The following is a 20,346-nucleotide window of genomic DNA, read 5'->3' on the forward strand; positions in this document are numbered from 1 at the left end:
TCAGTCCCCAGCATACCCCTAGCAACATCTGGCACAGGCTACTATACTGACGAGCTGCTCTTACAGGACAACCTGCTCTTTCCTCCTACAATCCACCTGTTTGTCTCTCCACTCAGCTCTGACTTCTGTGGGTTCCTCTTAAGCCCCCAACTCTCCATGCTCGATGTCCCTTAGATTCTGTCCTAGCTAGCCTTTAATTGTCAGCTTGGCCCAGTCGACAGTCATCTGATGGGGGAGACTTGAATGGGGAACCACGGAGCCTAGATCGGCTTGTGGGCATGTTTTCAGGGGACTGTCACGATTGTTAAGGATTGTGTGAGGAACCAGCCTATTTTGGACAGCACCACTCCCTGGGCAGGTGGTCCAAGGTTGTATAAGAAAGCTAGCCGGGCGGTGGTGGCACACGCCTGTAATTCCAGCCCTCGGGAGGCAGAGGGCAGGTGGATCTCTGAGTTCCAGGCCAGCCTGGTCTACAGAGCTAGTCCAGGACAGGTTCCAAAGCTACAGAGAAACCCTGTCTCGAAAAACCAAAAAAATAAAAATAAATAAAACTAAAGAAAGCTAGCTAAGCTTGAGCCTGAGCCAGAGAGCAAGCCAAGAGCAGTGTCCCTTCAGGGCTCCGGCCTTAAGTTCCTACCCTCAGTTCCTTTGGTGGCAGGTTACAATCTGGAAGTGTGAGCCAAATCAATCCTCTCCTCCCCATGCTGCTTTGGTCAGCGTTTACCACAGCAACAGAAAGGAATTAAAACAGACCCATCCCTTCTACACCCACCCTAGAGGAGTTCGGTCTGCCAGCTTCCACACCGAATTCCTGGTAGACACCAATGCACCGTGAACTGTTTCTTCCATCTACTTACGGCCTGGGGGCCACAGAGCAGCTCTGGTAAGGAGCTGAGCAGAGCCGCCCACTTCTTCTTCTCATATTTCCTGTACCCCATGCCAATCCCGGGCCACACCCCGGCTCTGATCCTCCCTCAGCCTCCTACGTCCAGTGATCACATCTTTTTGGCCCCAGCTCCTCAGACACCTGGAATGCCCTCCCCCTGTATCACCAGGCATGCTACGCCGGGGCTGATTAACTGCTACCACCAACATGACTGATCCTGAGCACACTGCCTGTCACCCTGGGGTAGATTCAACAGACTGTGTGACTTCACTGTCTGGCTGACCAGAGAGTTTGCTGGTCCCTGGCGCAGGCTTCTCTACAGCCCCTTACGTGACCATATGGTGCCACCTTGTAATAGGCGCATGACAGCAAGTCCTGTTTGCTCTCTGCACTCTTCCTTCTCAGAAACACCTGCTTCCCTCCTCTTCTGTCCTGACAGAACCTTCCCTGAGCCTGACTAGTGGTCTCCCTGCCTCTCCTCCCAGGCTCTCCCCACACCGCTTCCTCCTTCCCAACCTAAACTCTCCTTCTGTGCCTGGCTAGTGGCCCTTCCTACCTCCCCTCCTGCTGACCAGAGCCCACTCTGTGCCTGGCTCTCCCAGTCTCTCCTCCCACCACGGCTGAGGACCAACTCTGAGAACCCAGCACTCTGCCCAGGACCATACAGTGGCTCCCACTGCTCCAATGCCTGTTTGGCAGACACAGATCAGCCACTCCTCTCTATCACCTTGTCTCCATGCTAGACTACAGGACCACCTGTTCCACGTCAGGACAAGCATCTCCAGGGGCATGGCTTTACCCCTACACTCCCCAAGTAGTCCTTCACCCCTACACTCCCCAGTCATGTTTCACCCCTACACTCCCCAGGCATGCTTCACCCCTACACTCCCCAGGCATGCTTCATCCCTACACTCCCCAGGCATGCTTCACCCCTACACTGCCCAGGCATGCTTCACTTCCAGACTTCCAAGGCCAGTGGTTTTCTACCTCCCTAATCCTACAACCCTTTAATACAGTTCCTCCCATGTGGTGACCCCAACCATAACATTATTTTGTTGCTGCTTCCTAACTGTGATTTTGCTACTGTTATGAACCCTGATGTAAATATCTGCTATTCAGGCTCTCCTGGGGTGGCAAGAGAGCTGCTGCCCTTGGCAGAGCCTCCCTGCTTGTTGGGTAAGCATGTCCAGGCTCTTCCCCAGCCTTTCACTCCTCCTCCTGAGAAGGACTCTCACATACACAGTCTTCCTGGACACGAGGCCTTCCTTCCCGTCCCCACCCACCTTGTTCCCTCCGCCCACAAGGAAAGCAGATTCTCGGAAAAAAAGGACTTTGTTTAAGCATCAGCATCATTTCTTCCCCACACACTCACTCTTCACCCATGGTAACCTGGCTGCCACTTCTCCACTGACTCCCTGCGGCCAGGAGCACCAAGGATTAAGGAACAGCAGGACTAGCTCCACCCCAGCAGCAGAGCTCCTAAATCCCTCTGCAAGCCTGCCCCTGGGTTTCTAGAAAACCACACTTTCCCTCCTCTGTCTCGTTTTCTAATTATTCCCTCCCATGTTCATTTCACACCAGTGAACTCTGAGAGTCTGACACACCATCTGTGGACCACTGCCGCCAAGCACACACCCTAGCATATGGAGGGCCCGAGAGCAACATCAGCTAGAAGGAATTCTGTGTCACTGTCTGCAGCTTGAAAATCACAATTGATTCTTCTAGTTCCCTGTGACATCCTCCGTACATCTCAATTCTCTGAGTCCACTGCAAATAAGTGCTGATGGGTTTCTGATCAGGTCCTCCCATGGGCCTGTTTCTGTTTGCGACTTTCCTTGGAGTTTCCCTGAATCTGTGGTATGTCTGCTGAATGCCAAACCCCCTGCATGGAAAGGGCAGAGCACACGTCTGAGGCTCTGGAGATGTCCCCTTCCTTCAGGGAGGACTCGGCTTCACCATGAAGGCAGGTAACCTGAACCCATCGTCAATGCCCAAGCCAGCTCACTCTCCTGGTACTGAAGTGTTCAGAGCAGGACTCTAACCCCATGGAGGGACCCCTTTTCCCAAAGAAAGATCCAACTGAGCCTGAGTGTTAGCCAGGCAGGTTTGACTTCCCATCTGCCCCCAGACCTGTGAGCCTGGCAAGAGCTGTTCAGGTGTGCAGAACCATGAGTCCAAATAAACACACTGTCTCTCAACACCCTTTCTGGGTGTCTTTGATGGAGCTGAAGACTAGATAGTTGTAATTATATTTTTCCTTGGTTACAATAAAAGGTAAATTAGATATGAAATTTTAGACTCACAAAAATAGGATAAATGATAAGAGTATTTTTTTTAATTTGCCGAATACAAATAGGCTAAATATTGTAACTGTAATTCTTGCTTGATAACTGTTTTGTTATATGTAATTTTACTATGTTAAAGTTAAAAACCTTCCTTTTTGATTAGACAGAAAAGGGGAAGTGCTGTGGAATATTTTTCTGTATGCTGTGAATATGTGTTGTTGCCACTGGCTAATAAATAAAGCTGCACTGGCCTATGGCAGGGCAGAATGGAGCCAGGTGGGAGATCCAAGATGGATAGAAAAAGGAGAAAGGCAGGGTCGAGGGAGAGGCTGTGAGCCACCACCAGGAGAAGCAAGATGTGAGAGAACAGGAATGCCATGAAGCCACATGGCAAAACATAGATTAATAGGAATGGGTTAAATTAAGTTGTAAGAGCTGGTTAGTAATGAGCCTGAGCCGTAGGCCATAAGTTTGTAATTAATACAAGCTTCTGTGTGTTTACTTGGGACCGAGCGGCTGCAGGACTGGGCGGGACACAGGAAAACTTCCACCTACATCAGTGACTCATCCCACCAGGTAGCCACCCACACCATTTCCTTGACTTGGAACACAGAGCCAGGAGTCTGCAGACCTGTGTTCTGTTTGTACAGCTCCAGACTAGTCTATGGTCCTGGGCCTCATCTCTCAAGGTTCCTTTAGTATTTCATGTGAAAAACATCTGGAATCTTCTTGCTCCAGCAGTCCCACAGTGGCTACCACACCTGCCAACTCTTGCCTTATGCAATACCAGCTACAACCTAAGGTTTAGCCAATGCTAACCCAGAGACTATACAACTTGGTTTTTCCACAATGACATTTTAACATGGACTTAACTATAGCAGCATGGAATGAGATTTACAAACAAAGGTTCTTATCCTCTGCAAGTGTGCCCACTTGTGCTAAAGGTCTCTTACAATGTGATATATAAATCATACAAAACTGACAAAGGACCACCCAGCACTCATGCTGCAAATCAAAGTATCCATCATCACTCACAAAGAAGAACTGAGGTGTCACATCATCACTCACAGAAAAGACCCAAGATGTCACATCGTCACTTACAGAAGACCCAAGATGTCACACTGTCACTTACAGAAGACCCAAGATGTCACATCATCACTTACAGAAGACCCAAGATGTCACACCATCACTTAGAGAAGACCCAAGGTGTCACATCATCACTTACAGAGAAGACCCAAGGTGTCACATCATCACTCACAGAGAAGACCCAAGGTGTCACATCATCACTCATAGAGAAGACCCAAGGTGTCACATCATCACTCACAGAGAAGACCCAAGATGTCACACCGTCACTTACAGAAGACCCAAGATGTCACATCATCACTTACAGAAGGCCCAAGATGTCACACCGTCACTTACAGAAGACCCAAGATGTCACATCATCACTTACAGAAGACCCAAGATGTCACATCATCACTTACAGAAGACCCAAGGTGTCACATCATCACTCATAGAGAAGACCCAAGATGTCACACCATCACTTACTGAAGACCCAAGATGTCACACCGTCACTTACAGAAGACCCAAGGTGTCACATCATCACTCATAGAGAAGACCCAAAGTGTCCACCATCACTTACAGAAGACCCAAGGTGTCACATCATCACTCATAGAGAAGACCCAAAGTGTCCACCATCACTTGTATAAGACCTGAGATGTCTCATCATCATTCACAGAAAAGACCCGAGGTGTCACATCATCACTCACAGAGAAGACCCAAGGTGTCACATAATCACTCACGGAAGTCACATCTCCACTGCCAGAGAAGACTGAAAGTGTAAGAGTTCTTCTGCCCACACTTGCTGGCTCCAGCTGCAGTTTCTTACTCTCCGATCTCTGTCTACTCCCATCCAGCAATGCCCTGCCCTGTACCCCTTCTCTCTAATCTGAACAGCCTGGTTAAGAATGCCTCTTGTGTAGTATTTCTCCTTCCGTTTAGTACACGCACTCACCAGAAACCCATCAAGGGCTATGCACCCAGGACTCATGGCCAGGCTTCTGGGTGCTCCAGCAACACAAGGGCCAGAAGCAACTCCAGTATATGTTAGTCTGCACTTTTTCTAAGTGACCCCAGGTGTCACAAACAAGGCTCTGGCCAGTTTTCAAATCCCAGCTCTGTTTATTTGGATGTTCAAAAGGTACTGAGGGCCCACTGTGGGCCAGACATTCTGCAGGGAACCTAATGACACAAAGGAAACAATGATGTACAAGATGCCTGTCACTAAAAAGCTATAATTCAAAGAGCATCTATTTCTTGTCTGCTCCACAGAGACGTCTGATGAAGTCGCTGCTGAGGTTCCCCAGTATGCTGACCACACACGCTGACATGGCTGTGGGGGGCACAGCCTTTCCAGGCCTCCACTTCCGTATCTGTAAAGCAAGTACAGCAGGCGTGACCTATCTCATTACCTTGTGCAGCCACAGGGGGAGGTTTCCGGACTCGCTCTGCAGGGAACTCTTCTGCTGTACGGCCGCCCAGCAGTAGGAATCCACGAAGGCAGCCTGTCGCCAGGAGAAAGAACTTGGGGAGAAGCAGCTTATCTGGGTACCTGGGAAGAGAAGCAGATAGTTCCAAATGAATGAAGCTGGTCCTACACTCCGCCCCCACCCTGCCCCCGCCCCCACCCCCACTGGCTCCGGGATCTTAAGTGCCGTCCAAGTCAAAGCTTCCTGTACTGAGTCACAACATTACACACCAACTGAATATGGGCATCAAAAACCTTTGACAGTAAAGGTTTCTGAATATGCAATGACCCAAAACTCAAACTCCAACAGGTAACAAACGCAAGACTTTCTGGAAGTGCTCATCCATGTAGTGCGCACGCTTTCCTAGCAGCCTGAGTTCTGAACGCACAGTGCACACTCAGCACCACACAGAGCCCTGAACGCTGCCTGAAGCACCTCAGCTCTCAGCTAAGACTGTGTCATCATACTAGTTAGCTTTTTGTCAGCTTGACACAAGCTAGAGTCATGTAGGAAGAAGAAGGCCTGTTGAGGAATTACTTCAAACAGACTGGCCTCTGGGCATGTCTGTGGGGCATTTTCTCAATGATATGGGAAGACCCAGTCCACTGTGGGAGGCGCCAACCCCGGGCAAGGGGCCTGGGTCATATGTAAGAAGTAACTGAAGATGGCGGGAGAAGCCAGTAAGAAGCATTCCTCCACGGCCTCTGCTTCAGTTCCCGCTTCCAGGTTCTGGCCCTGACTTCCTTCAGTGATGGACTGTGATGTGGAAGAAAATCCAACGAACCCTCTCCTTCAAGTTGCTTCTGGTCATGGTGTTTATCACAGCTCTACAAAGCAAACTGGAAGTTAGGAACTGCAGTGTTTTGACCATGCATACAAGGCTTTCTACTCTCGTGTGAGCGTCATGGCTAAATACGGAGAACAGACTAAGCATTGTCCTGCTATCACTGTGCACACATAAGGATCAAATCAGCACATATCTGGGTTGAATTAAGGCAACAAGCACATCCATCCCATTAGTATACAATTTACTGCCATCTTTAATAAGTGGTAAAATTACACACAGACACACAGACACAAGAATGATGTTAATGTAGTTTATGAGTAAATACTTGATTTATGCATCTATTTACATACCTACACACCTGGGTCCTCCTAATGGCCACAAGTGGGAAATGTTTAAGAAGCTTGATCTAGGTTGTGGAGCACCAAGGCAGAGGAGGGGATGGAAGTAGGATACACCCCAGCACATACTAAAACTGAGCACCGTGGAGGTACATCTCACTGACACTGGCCCTGACAGCAGCTTTGTCTCAGATGGGAGAAAACTCTAGAAAGCAATCAAGCAATCATAAAAAGAACAGAGAACAGGAAAAAGCTAGTCATCATGGACAGAAACGCTGAGTTTAGGAGGTCTAAGGAGAAGGGCATCCCATGGGTGAGCATGCTACAAGGGTGAGTCAATGTGGGTGCACACATGCATGTGGAGGTCAGAGGTCAACCTTGAATATTCCTCCTCAGGCACCATCTACCTTCACTGGGAACTGGGGCTCACAGATTATGCTAGGCTTACTGGCCAGCGAGGCCCAGGATCTGACACTGGCCTCTGCCTCCCCAGCACTGGGAATACAATGTACCATGCCTGGCTTCTTATGTGGATTCTGGGGATCAAAGGCAGACTCTCATCCTTATGCAACATGTGCTTTCCCCAGTGAGCTTTCTCCCCAGGCCCTAGGAAAAAGGACTTCTTTGTCCCAAGAAAGAGACGTCTGATGGGACATTGGTCATAGACGACTAGGCAAAAGAAAAACAGCATAAACCAAATGGCTGTCTAAACGGTTTAGAAGGCAAGTGCCCAAGACCACAAGTCTCCCAGCAGGAGACAGGGCTGTGTGGGGACGAGGAGAGAAGACCCAGGTCCCACCCAGGGGTTACTGTGAATGTTTCCTCTAGGAAGGGACTGTGGGATGAGGCTTTGTCCATAGCAAAATGAGAAACGCATTGCTCTGCAAACACAGCTGTCATGTGTGCTGGACTCTGAGCAGTACTCACTCAACTCATGTGGCCTTGGGGTCCAGCTGAGCTGAGTCCCTGGTCTAGCTCACTCCCTTGTCCCCATCAAGTGTTTATTGGATTGGGGATGCATCACAGGCATAAACCAGCTGCTGTCTGGTTCCCCTTGCCTCCCCCTTTTCTCTCTAGTCCCCCCACAGATGAGGCAAGCTCTCGCTCACATCCCACACAGGGTGAGGGGCCTTGGGTGCCTGGGCTCTGCAGCTATATTTAAACCTCACCCTGTCACTTTGTTGGGTGACCCATTGCTGGTGACTCACTTAACCTTCTAAGCCTGGGTCTCTAATGAGGATGACATTAACATCAACACTGCACATTGTGGTGGTTCCCCAAAATATTGTTACCCTAATAAACTTATCTGGGGTTAGAGAACAGAATAGCCGCTAGATATAGAGGACAGAAAATGGTGGCACACACACCTTTAATCCTATCACTTGGGAGGCAGAGATCCATCTGGGTCTCTGTGAGTTCAAAGCACACTGGAAACAACCAGGCATGGTGACTCACACCTTTAATCCCAAGAAGTAAGGGCAGAAAGCACAAAGGTATATAAGATGTGAAAACCAGGAACTAGGCTGGTTAAACTTTCTGGCTTTAGAGTAGCACAGTTCAACTGAGATGAGGACACAGAAGCTTCCAGTCTGAGGAAACAGGATCAGCTGAGGAACTGCTGAGGTGAGGAAGCTGCAGCTTGTTCTGCTTCTCTGGTCTTCCAGCATTCACCCCAATACCCAGCTCCAAGTTCATTTTTATTAATAAGAACTTTTTAAGATTCGTGCTACAGCACATTGTTATTGGGAAGAGAGAGAAAGAGGCAGCCAAGTGGTTACCGTAGTGCCTGGTTCTCACTGGTTGCTCTGTGAGTGCCAGGAAGCGATGGGCTGACTTTTCCTGCATTGCTTTAAAGACTACTTTAAAGCTTTAAAGTCTCTTCTACTTTATGGAAAGGGGGCAGAGAGAGTGAGAAGGGCCCCCCTATGCCCTAGAATGTAACAGGCCTCCAGGGGTCACCAGCCCCTGGGGAAGGGATGACCTACACACTTGTATTAAGAAAAGGAGAGAAGTCTGCAGTGCCAAGAGGGTGACTTTGGAGGTGGTGATGGGGTGCATGGTAAAGGCCTTGAGCACCTCTGCTTCTTCATCAGGTGACTTGACACCCAGACATCAAGAAAGAACTTCACAGCAAGGCTTGGGAGAGATTGTCCTGAAGTCACCAGACATTGTGTTTTATAGTAGGGCAATTCCTGCCATCAAGTGAGGGTGTCAAGTGTGAGTTGGAATGGGTAAGCCATTCCTAGGTTCCCCTGATCCCATTAAACTCAGGATCTTGCATTTTATAAACCAGAGTGTTGGGGTGCATGGGACTTCCCACACTTCCTGCAACAGTGTGACCTTGCTAATGCCTCCTGCACCATTGCCTACCAAGACATAAGTGTGCAGCAGCGATGGACAAGTGGGATGAGTCGTCCCCAGGTTCTCTTAAATTTGCTGGTAAGCTACCTGCTTGGGATCATCTGTCCAAACGCTCATGAAAATGGACAAGGCTGTTAGGAGTTCATGGAAGCCTGCCTGGCTCAGAACACTCCTTGGACACCACCCTCAGAGCACTTATATCCAACATTTATGAACCTTCTCCCTGAAGGAAACTCCTTCAAGCTCTAGTTTGGGGTTCAGGGACCTTCCCCATGGCAGTAGCAGAAACTCTTTTTTTTTTTTTTTTTTTGAGACAGGGTTTCTCTGTGTAGCTTTGCGCCTTTCCTAGAACTCACTCCGTAGCCCAGGCTGGCCTCGAATTCACAGAGATCTGCCTGCCTCTGCCTCCCAAGTGCTGGGATTAAAGGTGTGTGCCACTACCACCCAGCAGAAATGCTTGAAAAAGAAAAACATCTAAACATTTTGTAGCAAAGCTTTCCTAACACAGAAAGAACTGCAAATTGAGGACACGCTGAGGTCCTAAGGAAGACCCCTCATCTGGAGTAGAGACAACAGGAACTTGCTAGACCCCCACCAGCTCCTTCACAGTCACCTACTCTAAGCCTCAGTCATACAGAGAGAAACAGCCAATCTTCCTCTACCCTGGAGGGAACTAAAGCTCACAGTGGTCCAGTCATCCTCCACCCCTCTCTGTACACACCTCTGAACTCAGTTACCCCAACAAGCTCCCTCTAGAGGAGTCCCCCACCCCCCACCATGGCCTCTTAGAATAGGCTGTGGCCTCGGCAGGAAGAGGAGAACTTTCTGGTAAGGGTTGAGAACATTACAGGAAACGAATGCATACAGCCCCCAGTACTTGGTGTTTTCTGGCTAGGACCCAGAAACGAAGTCTGAGAAGCCAAAAGTCAAGCTGGGTTGACACAGGACTGAGAGAGAAAAAGGAGGACCACCAAGAAGCAGCACTGATGGGCGTCCAGCTGTGCAGCCTACATCTTTCCCCTGAGGACAGTCCGACTTGCAGGCACCCATCAGGTCAGCCTCGGCTGTGGGCTGAGAAACCTGGGACCTGGGACCTGATCAAAGAGCCCCACACAGACCCTCCAGCAAGACTTGCAGGTTCCACACAACATGTCAGTTGGAGGAGAACACTGCAGTCTCTACGGCATGGCAGAAGTATGATGTGCACACTCTGCACAAATGTGCGTGTTATGATCTGAATAGAAAACATCCTGGCAGGCCCAGGTATCAGTTAGTCTACAGTTGGTGGTACTCTTTTGGGAAGTTCTGGACTTGGTGCTGTGGGGTCTCGTGGAGAGGCAGGTCACTGGAGTGTGCCTCTGTAGGATGTAACTGGTTCTCTGCCTCTTCCAGCCTCACTCTGCTTCCTCCCCACCACTCTCCCACAGACAGAGGGTCTAGCCAAGCACCCACAGACTGCACCTGTGAGCCTATGAGTCCAAATACACCCCTACATTCTGAGGGAACTGGGTCCTTGGTTCTTTTGTTTGAGAAAGAATCACTACGGCACACGCAGGGAAAGTCAGGAGTTTCAGGTTGATGCCAGGAAGAACGAAAACCACCCCTTCTGACTGGCTGAAATGCAGGGGACAGCTATGGGCTTCACACCCATGTAGCTGGCAAAATATGGTAAGGTCTTGAAGAGGAAATGCGTGTTTACTGGGGCTCCATGAAGGAAGTCTCACTTGCTAAGCAGAGAGCCTGAGCCACAGAGGTCTCCCATCGCCCTGTAGGTGCCTCCACCTCAAGCCCAGAGCGTGATCGCACCTTCTGCCCCAGCCCAATGTCCCAACGCCGTCTAGACCTACAACTACCGCCACCCCGCCACAGCACTAGCTTATGAAAAAACAGACAGAAGTGTGGCCCAAGAAGCAGGTCCAGGGCAGGGGGACAAACGGAGCCAGCCAAGGTTTCTCAGGGACACTAACACCAGTTGGGGCGGCCTCCATCTTCGGGGGGATGGTCTACTTCTGCTACTGCTCCCTCTTTCTTAGTTCATACACAATACTGACATAGAACATGACAGGAAAGCAAAGACCAGATGGGAAGTGGGGTGCAGGGTGTTCCGTCCCTTCTAACAAACACCCAGTTCCTCCTGGCTCCCCAAGGGAGATGAGTTTGCTATGCTGCCAATTGAGAAGCTGTACGGAAGCATAAGAAGCAGGCCTCATGAGGAGCTAAGGAAACTCCTCAAAACAGTGAATTTAACAAAAAGTAAAGCATTAGTGAGAAATCTAGTCGGCTAGATCTTCAGAGAACTTCCAAAAATGCGTAGGAGTCTAGGAAGTACCACACGGAAGAGACCACAGTGGGCAGCAGAGGCCTAGGGAAGTGGTCTCCATGGTTAGCGTTCACCCCATTCACCCATGAGGAAAGGGAGCCACAAAGACTCCTGACTACGGAGAGACAGAAACTCAGGTCTCCCCATTTTACCACAGAAAGAGGAACGAGAAGGCACAGGTTACTGGAAAAAACTGGGTCTGAGACAGGGGACTGGGAAAGAGTTTGTTCAGGGGAAACGCATGCCTGGGCTGCTGCTCTGGGAGGCACAGGGGGATTACATCATTATGATTGTACTGCCAATAGCTACTTTCTGCAGTTTTAAAGTCTACAAAATGTTTCCATTTCACAAAACAAAAATAATTATAATTCATTTATTGTAAATCACACACACACACACACACACACACACACACACAATGGCAGCTAAGTTTTTCTTTCTGACAAGCAGCATTTTAGAGGATGCTGGCTTCTTGAGTCATATGCTGTATTATTTTCTTCAGTGCATATATGATTAATTTCTCATCTATTTACTGGTTTTATTTCTTAAAATTCTGTAGCAAATCCACCACCATGAAGGTGGATTTTAAAAATGCCCCAGCTGGAGTAAGATTAGGCTTACCTCAGGCTCTCTTCACCATTCCTCCCTCAAAGACGCTGTGTAAAAGCTAGCTTTTATAAATCCTGATACAATCCCTGTGGAGAAGGCCTTGACCATCTACACTCCTACTGAAAGAAAGATTATGACCATGACCAAATGAAAAGAAACTACAGTGACTGTCACCATTATGAGGACAGTGTCACGAGACTCCTGCCAACCCAAGGACAGTCTACACAGACCACATGGGTTTCACGGGACAGATTAAGACATTCAGATGGCAAATGCTATTTTCAAGGAGCCCCGATATAAAAAAGGGACTCACAAGCTTCTCGTCCAAATGAGACGTAGTTACCCTTCACAATGTCTTGTGCCATTGCTACACAAGCCAGAGCCGGGGATCGCGCCTTCTGAGGGCTGTGTTCTTCCTGGTCATGCCATCGCTACACAAGCCAGAGCTGGGGGTCGTGACTTCCGAGGGCTGTGTTCTTCCTGGTCTTCATGAGACACCAGAGCGCAGCTAGGTCTTAGCATGCAGCACAGGGGGCTCATGTCCAAACATGAGAACAGCAATGAGAGAGAGAAATAATGAATAGCTAGGCAGCCCAGAACCTGCTCGAACCACAGTTCCCGCTGGGAAGGACTGGGAGTGCCTCTCCTCACTAACACTAGTGCAGTGCCCTCACAGAGTGAGACTGGTCTCAGGAGAGGCACCTCTGGTCACGCCTCAGCCACACAGCTGGTTCTTGTTGTTGGGAATAAATACTTTAAGTATGTTCCTTTGGTTCTTAAAAGGGGATTGACCTTCTGCTCCCTTAGTTGCTCCAATGTGCACCAGGAGCAAATAGTTTTCCGGTGAGGAATGAAGCCTTATAGGCGGAGAATGTGGGGAGAGATAGTCTGTGAGCTCTCTTCCCTCTAAGGTCACCAGAGGGGGAGACAGGCACTTGCCAGTCCTTATTTCCCAGTCTCATCACAGCAGAGCCAGGGATCCCACTCGGTGGCCTGAGCCTAAGTAGAAACTTGGAGTGTCGGCTTGTGGCAGCTCACAGGTCTAGTGGACACTTGGAGTGTCGGCTTGTGGCAGCTCACAGGTCTAGTGGACACTTGGAGTGTCGGCTTGTGGCAGCTCACAGGTCTGTCAAGTACCTCCCACTGTGCACACTTCACTCCCTTCCTTCAGAGCTGCAGGCTCCACTGACTACCACGACAGTGCCACGCTTCTGCCTTTGGCTCCTGGTTCTAGCGTTGAACAGGTGCTGCCTTCTGGTTTGCAGTCAGAGAGGAAGGCCAGCCCCCCCAGCCAGAGCACAGTCTAGGAGAAGCTGCTCAAGTTTGCCACAGGGGAGCTAGCTGCCAGCCCTGTGAGCTCGGGAAGCCCAGGTTAGACCAACTGTGAAGTAGACATTTACACTTAAAGAAAGACTTTCAATAGCTAACTTCCTATTAAAGTTCATGTAGTAGTTTTACAAACAGCTGACTAAACGTAGACAGGAAAAAGGGCTAGGAAGTGAAAGTCTCTCTCTTTCTCTCTCTCTCTCTCTTAAAAGACTTTCGGTTTTAAAATAAAAAAGGCTCACTGAGCAGCAGTGGTGCATGCCTTTATTTCTAGCACTTGGGAGGCAGAGGCTGGTAGATCTCTGAGTTTGAGGCCAGCCTGGTCTACAGAACATGTTCGAGGCTAGCCAGGGCTCCACGGAGAAACCCTGACTTGAAAACAAAATAAAAGTTCAGGCAGGAATAGTGTTGTACACTGCAATCTTGGCACTTGAGAGACAGAGGCAGGAGGATAGTGAATTCAAGACTACATGAAACTCTGTCTCAAAAAAAGCCAGAAAGAGAGGGAGGGTGAGAGGAAGGGAAGGGAGCAGAGACAGACGGACAGAGGTGGGGAAGTCTGATTTCCAAAGGATGGGAAAGAATTCACAAGGGAAGGAGAAGCAGAGGCTGAAAAGGAATGGCGTCAGCCAGGAGGAAGGGATGGTCCCGACACTGCCAGGACAGCCACACCTCAGTGTGTTGATGTCACAGGGAACTACAGACCTGGACATGCCACTTGAACTGTAAGAACAGCAAACTAAAAATGGACAGGGCTGGGCCAGCGAGACAGTTCAAGGGTAAAGGCCATGAAAACCAAACGACCTGAACTGGATCCCCAGACCCCAGGAAGGAGAGAACTGACTCCCTAAAGTGTCCATAAGTATGAACAAGGGACGTGTACGTGCGCGTGCGCGCACGCACACACAACTTTTAAAAAATGTAAACTTTTAAGTCTGAAAAGCACAAAACCAGACAGCCATTAACCTGCTGACAGGAAACATGGGATTCTGAAGGGCTCCAGAAGTGCCCCTTAAAATCACAATTGCCCCCAGAGCAATTGCCCTCAAAGAGTGGCCTGGCAACCTTCCAGAAGGAGCCCTGACATGTATTTGCAGAAATACACTGCTGTCTGCCTTTCCAGGGCTACTTTCTCATGTGTAAAGGGTTTCCTCAGGCTTGGGACATGCGATCAGAGGGATGAGCAGCAGCAGACAGGAGCTTCTAGTCTGCTAGGGCTTTATACACACAACCTGAATTGGAACCCATGCCATTCATGCTTTTAAAGCTACTTTTTACAAAAATGTATTATATATCACATATACTAACAGGCAAAGGTGTTAGTATTATTACTTTTTAAATTTCAAAGCTTTTTAATTTCTTGCAAAATGTCAAAAGCTATAGATCATAAACAACAGCTTCTTTAGAATCCTAACAAAATCCTGAGTGTAAAGTGTGCACGTGGCCAGAGACTGTGAGAGCTATTGCCCCAGGAACATGCTTGCACAAGGTGGTGTGTGCAAGGCTGCTGTGAGCTGATGCATCATGACACAGCAGCTAAGGAAAGTGAGGAACAGTCACTCTAAGAAAGTCCTATCCCACTTAAAAAGAATGAGGTGGGACCAGGGAGGTGGCTCAGTGGGTAAAGGCACTCACTGCACAAGCCTGAGGACCTGAGTTGGACAACTGCCTGGCTTGCAGGCCCAGCTAGCTAGAGCCTAAAGCAGGAACAGCAATAACCTGCCTGCCTGCACAGATGAAAGAGGCTTGCACATGCCTGCCTGCACACGCATATACACACACGCAGACACACACACACACACATACACAGAGGCATGAATATGAAAACATCTCCAAGGCACATTAAAGATAAATGAACAATCAGCAACACAGTCCACATGCCTATTGTTTAAATCTTTAATATTCTTTGCACTTATTTATTGTGTGTGTACGTTTATGTGTGTGTGGGGGGGTGTGCGTGTGTGCCACTGCACACATGTGGAGACCAGAGAACAATTTGAGGATCTCAGTTCTTTCCTTCCACCAGGAGGGTCAAGGGATAGAACTCAGGCTTTAGGTTTTGCAGCAAGCTTCTTTACTCACTGAGCTGTCTTCTTGGCCTTGTTTAAATTTTATAATAGTGTTAAAATGCTGCCAGAACAATGTTTTCCCAACAAAAAGAAGTGTAACATATCCTACTCCACAGAGTAGTTACCTCTGGCCAAGAGAATGGGATTAGGGTGTGTGCACACAGGAGGGCTGGCTCTTTAACAAGCACACCCCAGTACATACAGATACACAGCCTTTGGCAAAGTGCAGTTAACTGATGTGTAGTTACTTCCTCTGGACTGAGGCCCTTCCTGCAGAAGAAAATCAACGAGGCAAGGGGGATAATAAAGTTAGAAGGCTCTGCCCTGAGAGCTATAAGCAATGAGCATCTGCAAGCCGAGCTGGTGTCTTAGCTACTGTTCTACTATTGAGAGACACCATGACCAAGGCAACTTTTATAACAGAAAGCATTTAACTGGGGGCTTTTGCTGGCAGCTTTAGAGGGTTAGTCCATGATCACTACAGCAGGAAGCAGACAGGCATGGTGCTGAAGCAGTAGCTGAGAGCTTTTACATCCTGACCCACAGGCAGCAGGCAGAAAGGGAGAGACTGAGCCTGATGTGGGGTTTTGAAACTCCAAAGCCCACCCCTACTGGCACACCTCTTTCAACAAGGACACACCTTCTAGTCCTTCCCAAACAGTTCCATCACACATGACAGGGAGCTATTCCCACTCACAGCACAACAAGCCAGGAATAAGGCTTTTGTCATGCACACAGGGTTCAATCCTATATCCAGAGGCAACAAATCTGTTTATATCTCCCCAGAACAAGTTGCACAACAGCTGAAAAATCTTTCCAGAACTGCCACAACCACATGGCACAGCAAGGACCTGCCTGCTGGGGCTCACGGCAAGGACACAGTGTACTGGCAATTGCCTGCCACCAGCTGCAGCACCAGGCCACACAGGCCACACACTGACTGCACACCATTCAATCAGTGTCTTCAGCATCTGCTAACACGGAAACCGTTCTTTCCTTGAGAGAACTGTCTTAGTCAGGGTTCTCTAGGGGAACAGAACCTCTAGGGGGTGAATATATGTCAGAATTTAAAATTGTAATGATGGCAAAATCACATCTGAAACACCGAGAACATGGTGCTTGGTCCTTGAGACTGGAAGCCTTGATAGTCAGAAGAGCCTAGAATGGCTATTGCTCACTGTGGAACGGTTACCGGCTGTCACTCAGTCCAGGGTGTCTCAGTGGTCCCAATCTGGTGTCCCGAGCCCAGAAAGACCCAGAGAGTGGCTAGTCCAACCCCAAGGAAAGTGTGGAAACACAGGTCTAGGTGTCAGAACCAGCAAAAGCGGTGGCTCCACCACAAGAGGGAAGACCATGAGATCTTCTGTAAAGCTCAGTGGAGATGAGGAAGGAAGACACCCAGTGAGCCCTGTCTCGGTACCAGGGCCAACTGTGAGGGAACCAGTGAGCCAGGTCACCTTGCCCACCACACAGATGAGAGGATCAAACGACCCTCTAAGAACCAGGAGGCGCAAAAGGAAATGAGCTTCGTATCTGAACTGTGAAAGCACCCTTTACCTCCTGCCAGAGCAACTAAGGGGCGTGCTATAATTAAACTTGTTGGCCTGTCCAAAGGAAAGAAAAGAGCATTTGAAGAAGTGGCTTTCCCATCTGTGTCCCCTGCACAGTAGGGGGAAGCCTTCCACAGATGAACCCCTAAGAAGATTCTGAGGAAGAAGCCTGCTAGCCTCCAGGCCGTCTGTGACTGTGACCTTCAGACTCTAGCCTAGCACTGCAAACAAACAGCGCACAAGGGCTATGACCTACGAAAGCACAGCAGAGAAGCCCTGAAAGCAAGCCAGCAAGCCACACTCCTCCATGGCCTCCGCTTCAGCTGCGGCCTCCAGGTTCCTGCCTTGAGTGCCTGCCCTGACTTCCTTTGATGACAGACTGTGATGTGGAAGTACAGGCAAAATAACCAACCCCTCCATCCCCAAGTTACTTATGGTCTTGCTTATTACAGCAACAGAAACCTGAACTGCTAAAATTTAATCACGGTAGCTGGTAGCGGCTGGTAACGGCCATGACTACAATAAGAAGAGAAATGAGGCTGGGCGGTATAGCTCAGTGGTAAGGTGCTTGCCTAGCATGCATGCAGCCCTGGGTGGAATCCCTAGCACTGGAGAAAAACAAACAAACAAAACCAATAAGCAGGTAACTGAGGGCTTCTTCCTGTACCTCATTGCCTTTCAGATGCTTGGCATGCTTGTGAGCAATGGATCTAAGCAGGTGGCATGCATGTCAGGTGCAGCAACTACAGAGCTTTGGTGTCTTCTTCATTCATACTTCCCAAGTCCTCTGATTCTGATGTGAAATGCATAAAGCCAGCAACAGACCCGTCAGATCCTGCATAGGAATGAATAAGTCTACGCAGAGAACAGGGCCCTAAAACAGAACCATCTACCTGAAGATAACTATAGGAAAATCACTGTACATCAGATCCTGCATAGGAATGAATAAGTCTACGCAGAGAACAGGGCCCTAAAACAGAACCATCTACCCAAAGATAACTATAGGAAAATCACTGTACATCAACGGCCTAGTGTCTTAGTCAGGGTTCCTATTGCTGTGGTGGAACACAATGACCAAAGCAAGTTAGGGAGGAAGAGTTTATGTGGCTTACGCATCACCATCACTTTTCATCACCCAAGGAAGTCAGGACAGGAACTCAAGCATGGCGGGAACCTGGAGGCAGGAGCTGAGGCAGAGGCCATGGAGAAGTGCTGCTTACCGGCTTGTTCATCATGGCTTATTCAGCCTGCTTTCTTATAGAACCCAGGACCACCAGCCCAGGGATAGCACCACCCACCATGGGCTGGGCTTTCCTACACAAATCATTAATTTAAAAAAAAAATGCCTTACAGGCTGATTTTGTGGAGGCATTTTCTCAATTGAGGCTCCTCCCTCTCCAATGACTAGCCTGTGTCAAGTTAGCACAGAACTAGCCAGCACTCTGAGGAGACATCAATAACAGTCTTGATGTCTTATTGAAAGAACAAAACAGACCAAGTGGTAAATGTAAAATAAAATCACTGAAGATGGCTAAGAAAAAAAAGAAATCGTCATCTGCTATCGGGGTGAGAGAGCATTCTAGTAATAATGGAGTTGAGAAGATAAAACAGGTTTCTTTTTTAAAAGATTTGTACATTCCCCCCACCCCTCTGTGTATGTGTATGTGTGCATGTGTATGTGTGCTGGGGAGTTGTGCTTCCATACTCATATAGAGGTCGAGTACCTGATAATTGAATTTGCAGGAGTCAGGCCTAGACAGGCCCAGTGTGTGTTTTCTTATACTTGGCTGAAATACAAACTTAGGAAAGCAAAGTCATTCTGGGAGATGAGTTCATCCTTCTGGAAACTGATATTGTTCTCATCTTTCCCTCAGTGAGAGGAGAAAGGAAACATTTGCCGAGATCACTACAAGCAAACTGTACATGTCTAAGTTGAAACTGGAAGGAATGAGTGTCTGCCACCAGACACTGCTCAGATGCTGTGTGGCTGGACCATACTATGGTGTTGGGTTCATTCTGCCGTTAAGAAGCCAGTGAGGGGTGAAATGGTTCAATGGGTAAAGACACTTGCTTCCCAAGCCTGATGCCTCAAGTCTGAACCCCAGGAAACACATGAAGGAAGGAGAGAACCCCCTTTTGCAAGTTGTCCTTTTACCAACACTCATACACGTGGTGTGGCATGCATGTGCCCACACATACACACAGACACATTAGATACATGTAAGCAAACAAAACAACAACAATAAAAACCTCAGTGAGCTGACACTTGTGTTACGATAGAAAAAGCACTCCAACATGTAAGTAAGTAGAGAAAACAGGTTCTGTGGCATAGCTGGGCCTGGCTAACAAGTGTGATGTACACACGTGGATGCAGAGGAGAAGAGGGCCTATGAATTTAGGCTCACCCTCCAGAAACACAGATGAAGTCAAACACCTGTGCAGGAGGGTCTCCCTGGACCCCCACACCCTCTTCCCGGCTCTTTGAGTCTGAGTGTGACCTGAGGGTGTGCTGTTATTGGGAAGCTAAGTATCAGTCCATGCTTACACACACAGTCTCAGCTATTTGCAGCTACCTAAGGGAGAGGATTATTGGCTCACAGACCCTCCTGGTAGGAGAGGCATGGCAGCAGGCATCTCCACAGCAGTGCCAGCTATTTGCTGACTTCTCAGTGGGCTGAAAATCAGAGCAGACAGGAGAGAAGGCAGAGCATGAACCACAAGGCCTTCTCTAGAATATCCGGCACACACAGAAGACTGAAAGCTAGGTGGGAGACAGGCAAGGTGAGGGCTGGTAGAGCACAGGGTGCCAACGCTCTCTTCCCTATCCCGGTTTACAAACCCATTCCAACTGTCTTTTGCAGAATGGAAACATAAGAATAACCACAGCAGATGCCCAACTGCGTCCTGAGTTCTTAGATTCCATCCAACTAGAATCTTCAAACCGTGAGCCAGGATTTGGAAGAGAAGAGCATCCCTGAGCAGCTCCTTCCAGAGGGTCTGTGTCTGTAATTGTCCCCATTGTAGGGTCAGTTAGGACCAGTGAGCAGCCCCAACCCCAGGGGTCTGCAAAAGCTACCAAAGCCACCGCGATCATGACACACTCCACAGCCTTCAAGAATTGATCAACAGAAGACTAAGCACATAACAGGTGAGAGAGGCACACAGGCAGAGTATGTGACAGGATTCCAGACAACAGAGAGGACACGTAAGGGCTAGGAGAGGGTCACTTAGTCATGCATGGAGCTGCCAAGTCCTGCCCCACACTTCCAGACTGTCCTCTCTGACAGTGT

General features: G+C 48.8%; 1 protein-coding gene across 1 annotated transcript in view; it reads right to left on the bottom strand.

Moving 5' to 3' along the window:
- The window catches only part of Panx1 (pannexin 1), a 36,605-nt gene that overhangs the window by 13,190 nt on the left and 3,069 nt on the right, over positions 1 to 20,346 (bottom strand). Inside the window, exon 2 of the mRNA XM_036193279.1 lies at positions 5,640 to 5,779. Within this exon, the coding sequence (XP_036049172.1) occupies positions 5,640 to 5,779 (140 nt within the window). The remainder of the gene's footprint in view (positions 1 to 5,639; positions 5,780 to 20,346) is intronic.

This window comes from Onychomys torridus, chromosome 7 (assembly GCF_903995425.1).
Source record: "Onychomys torridus chromosome 7, mOncTor1.1, whole genome shotgun sequence".
Lineage (NCBI taxonomy): Eukaryota > Metazoa > Chordata > Mammalia > Rodentia > Cricetidae > Onychomys > Onychomys torridus.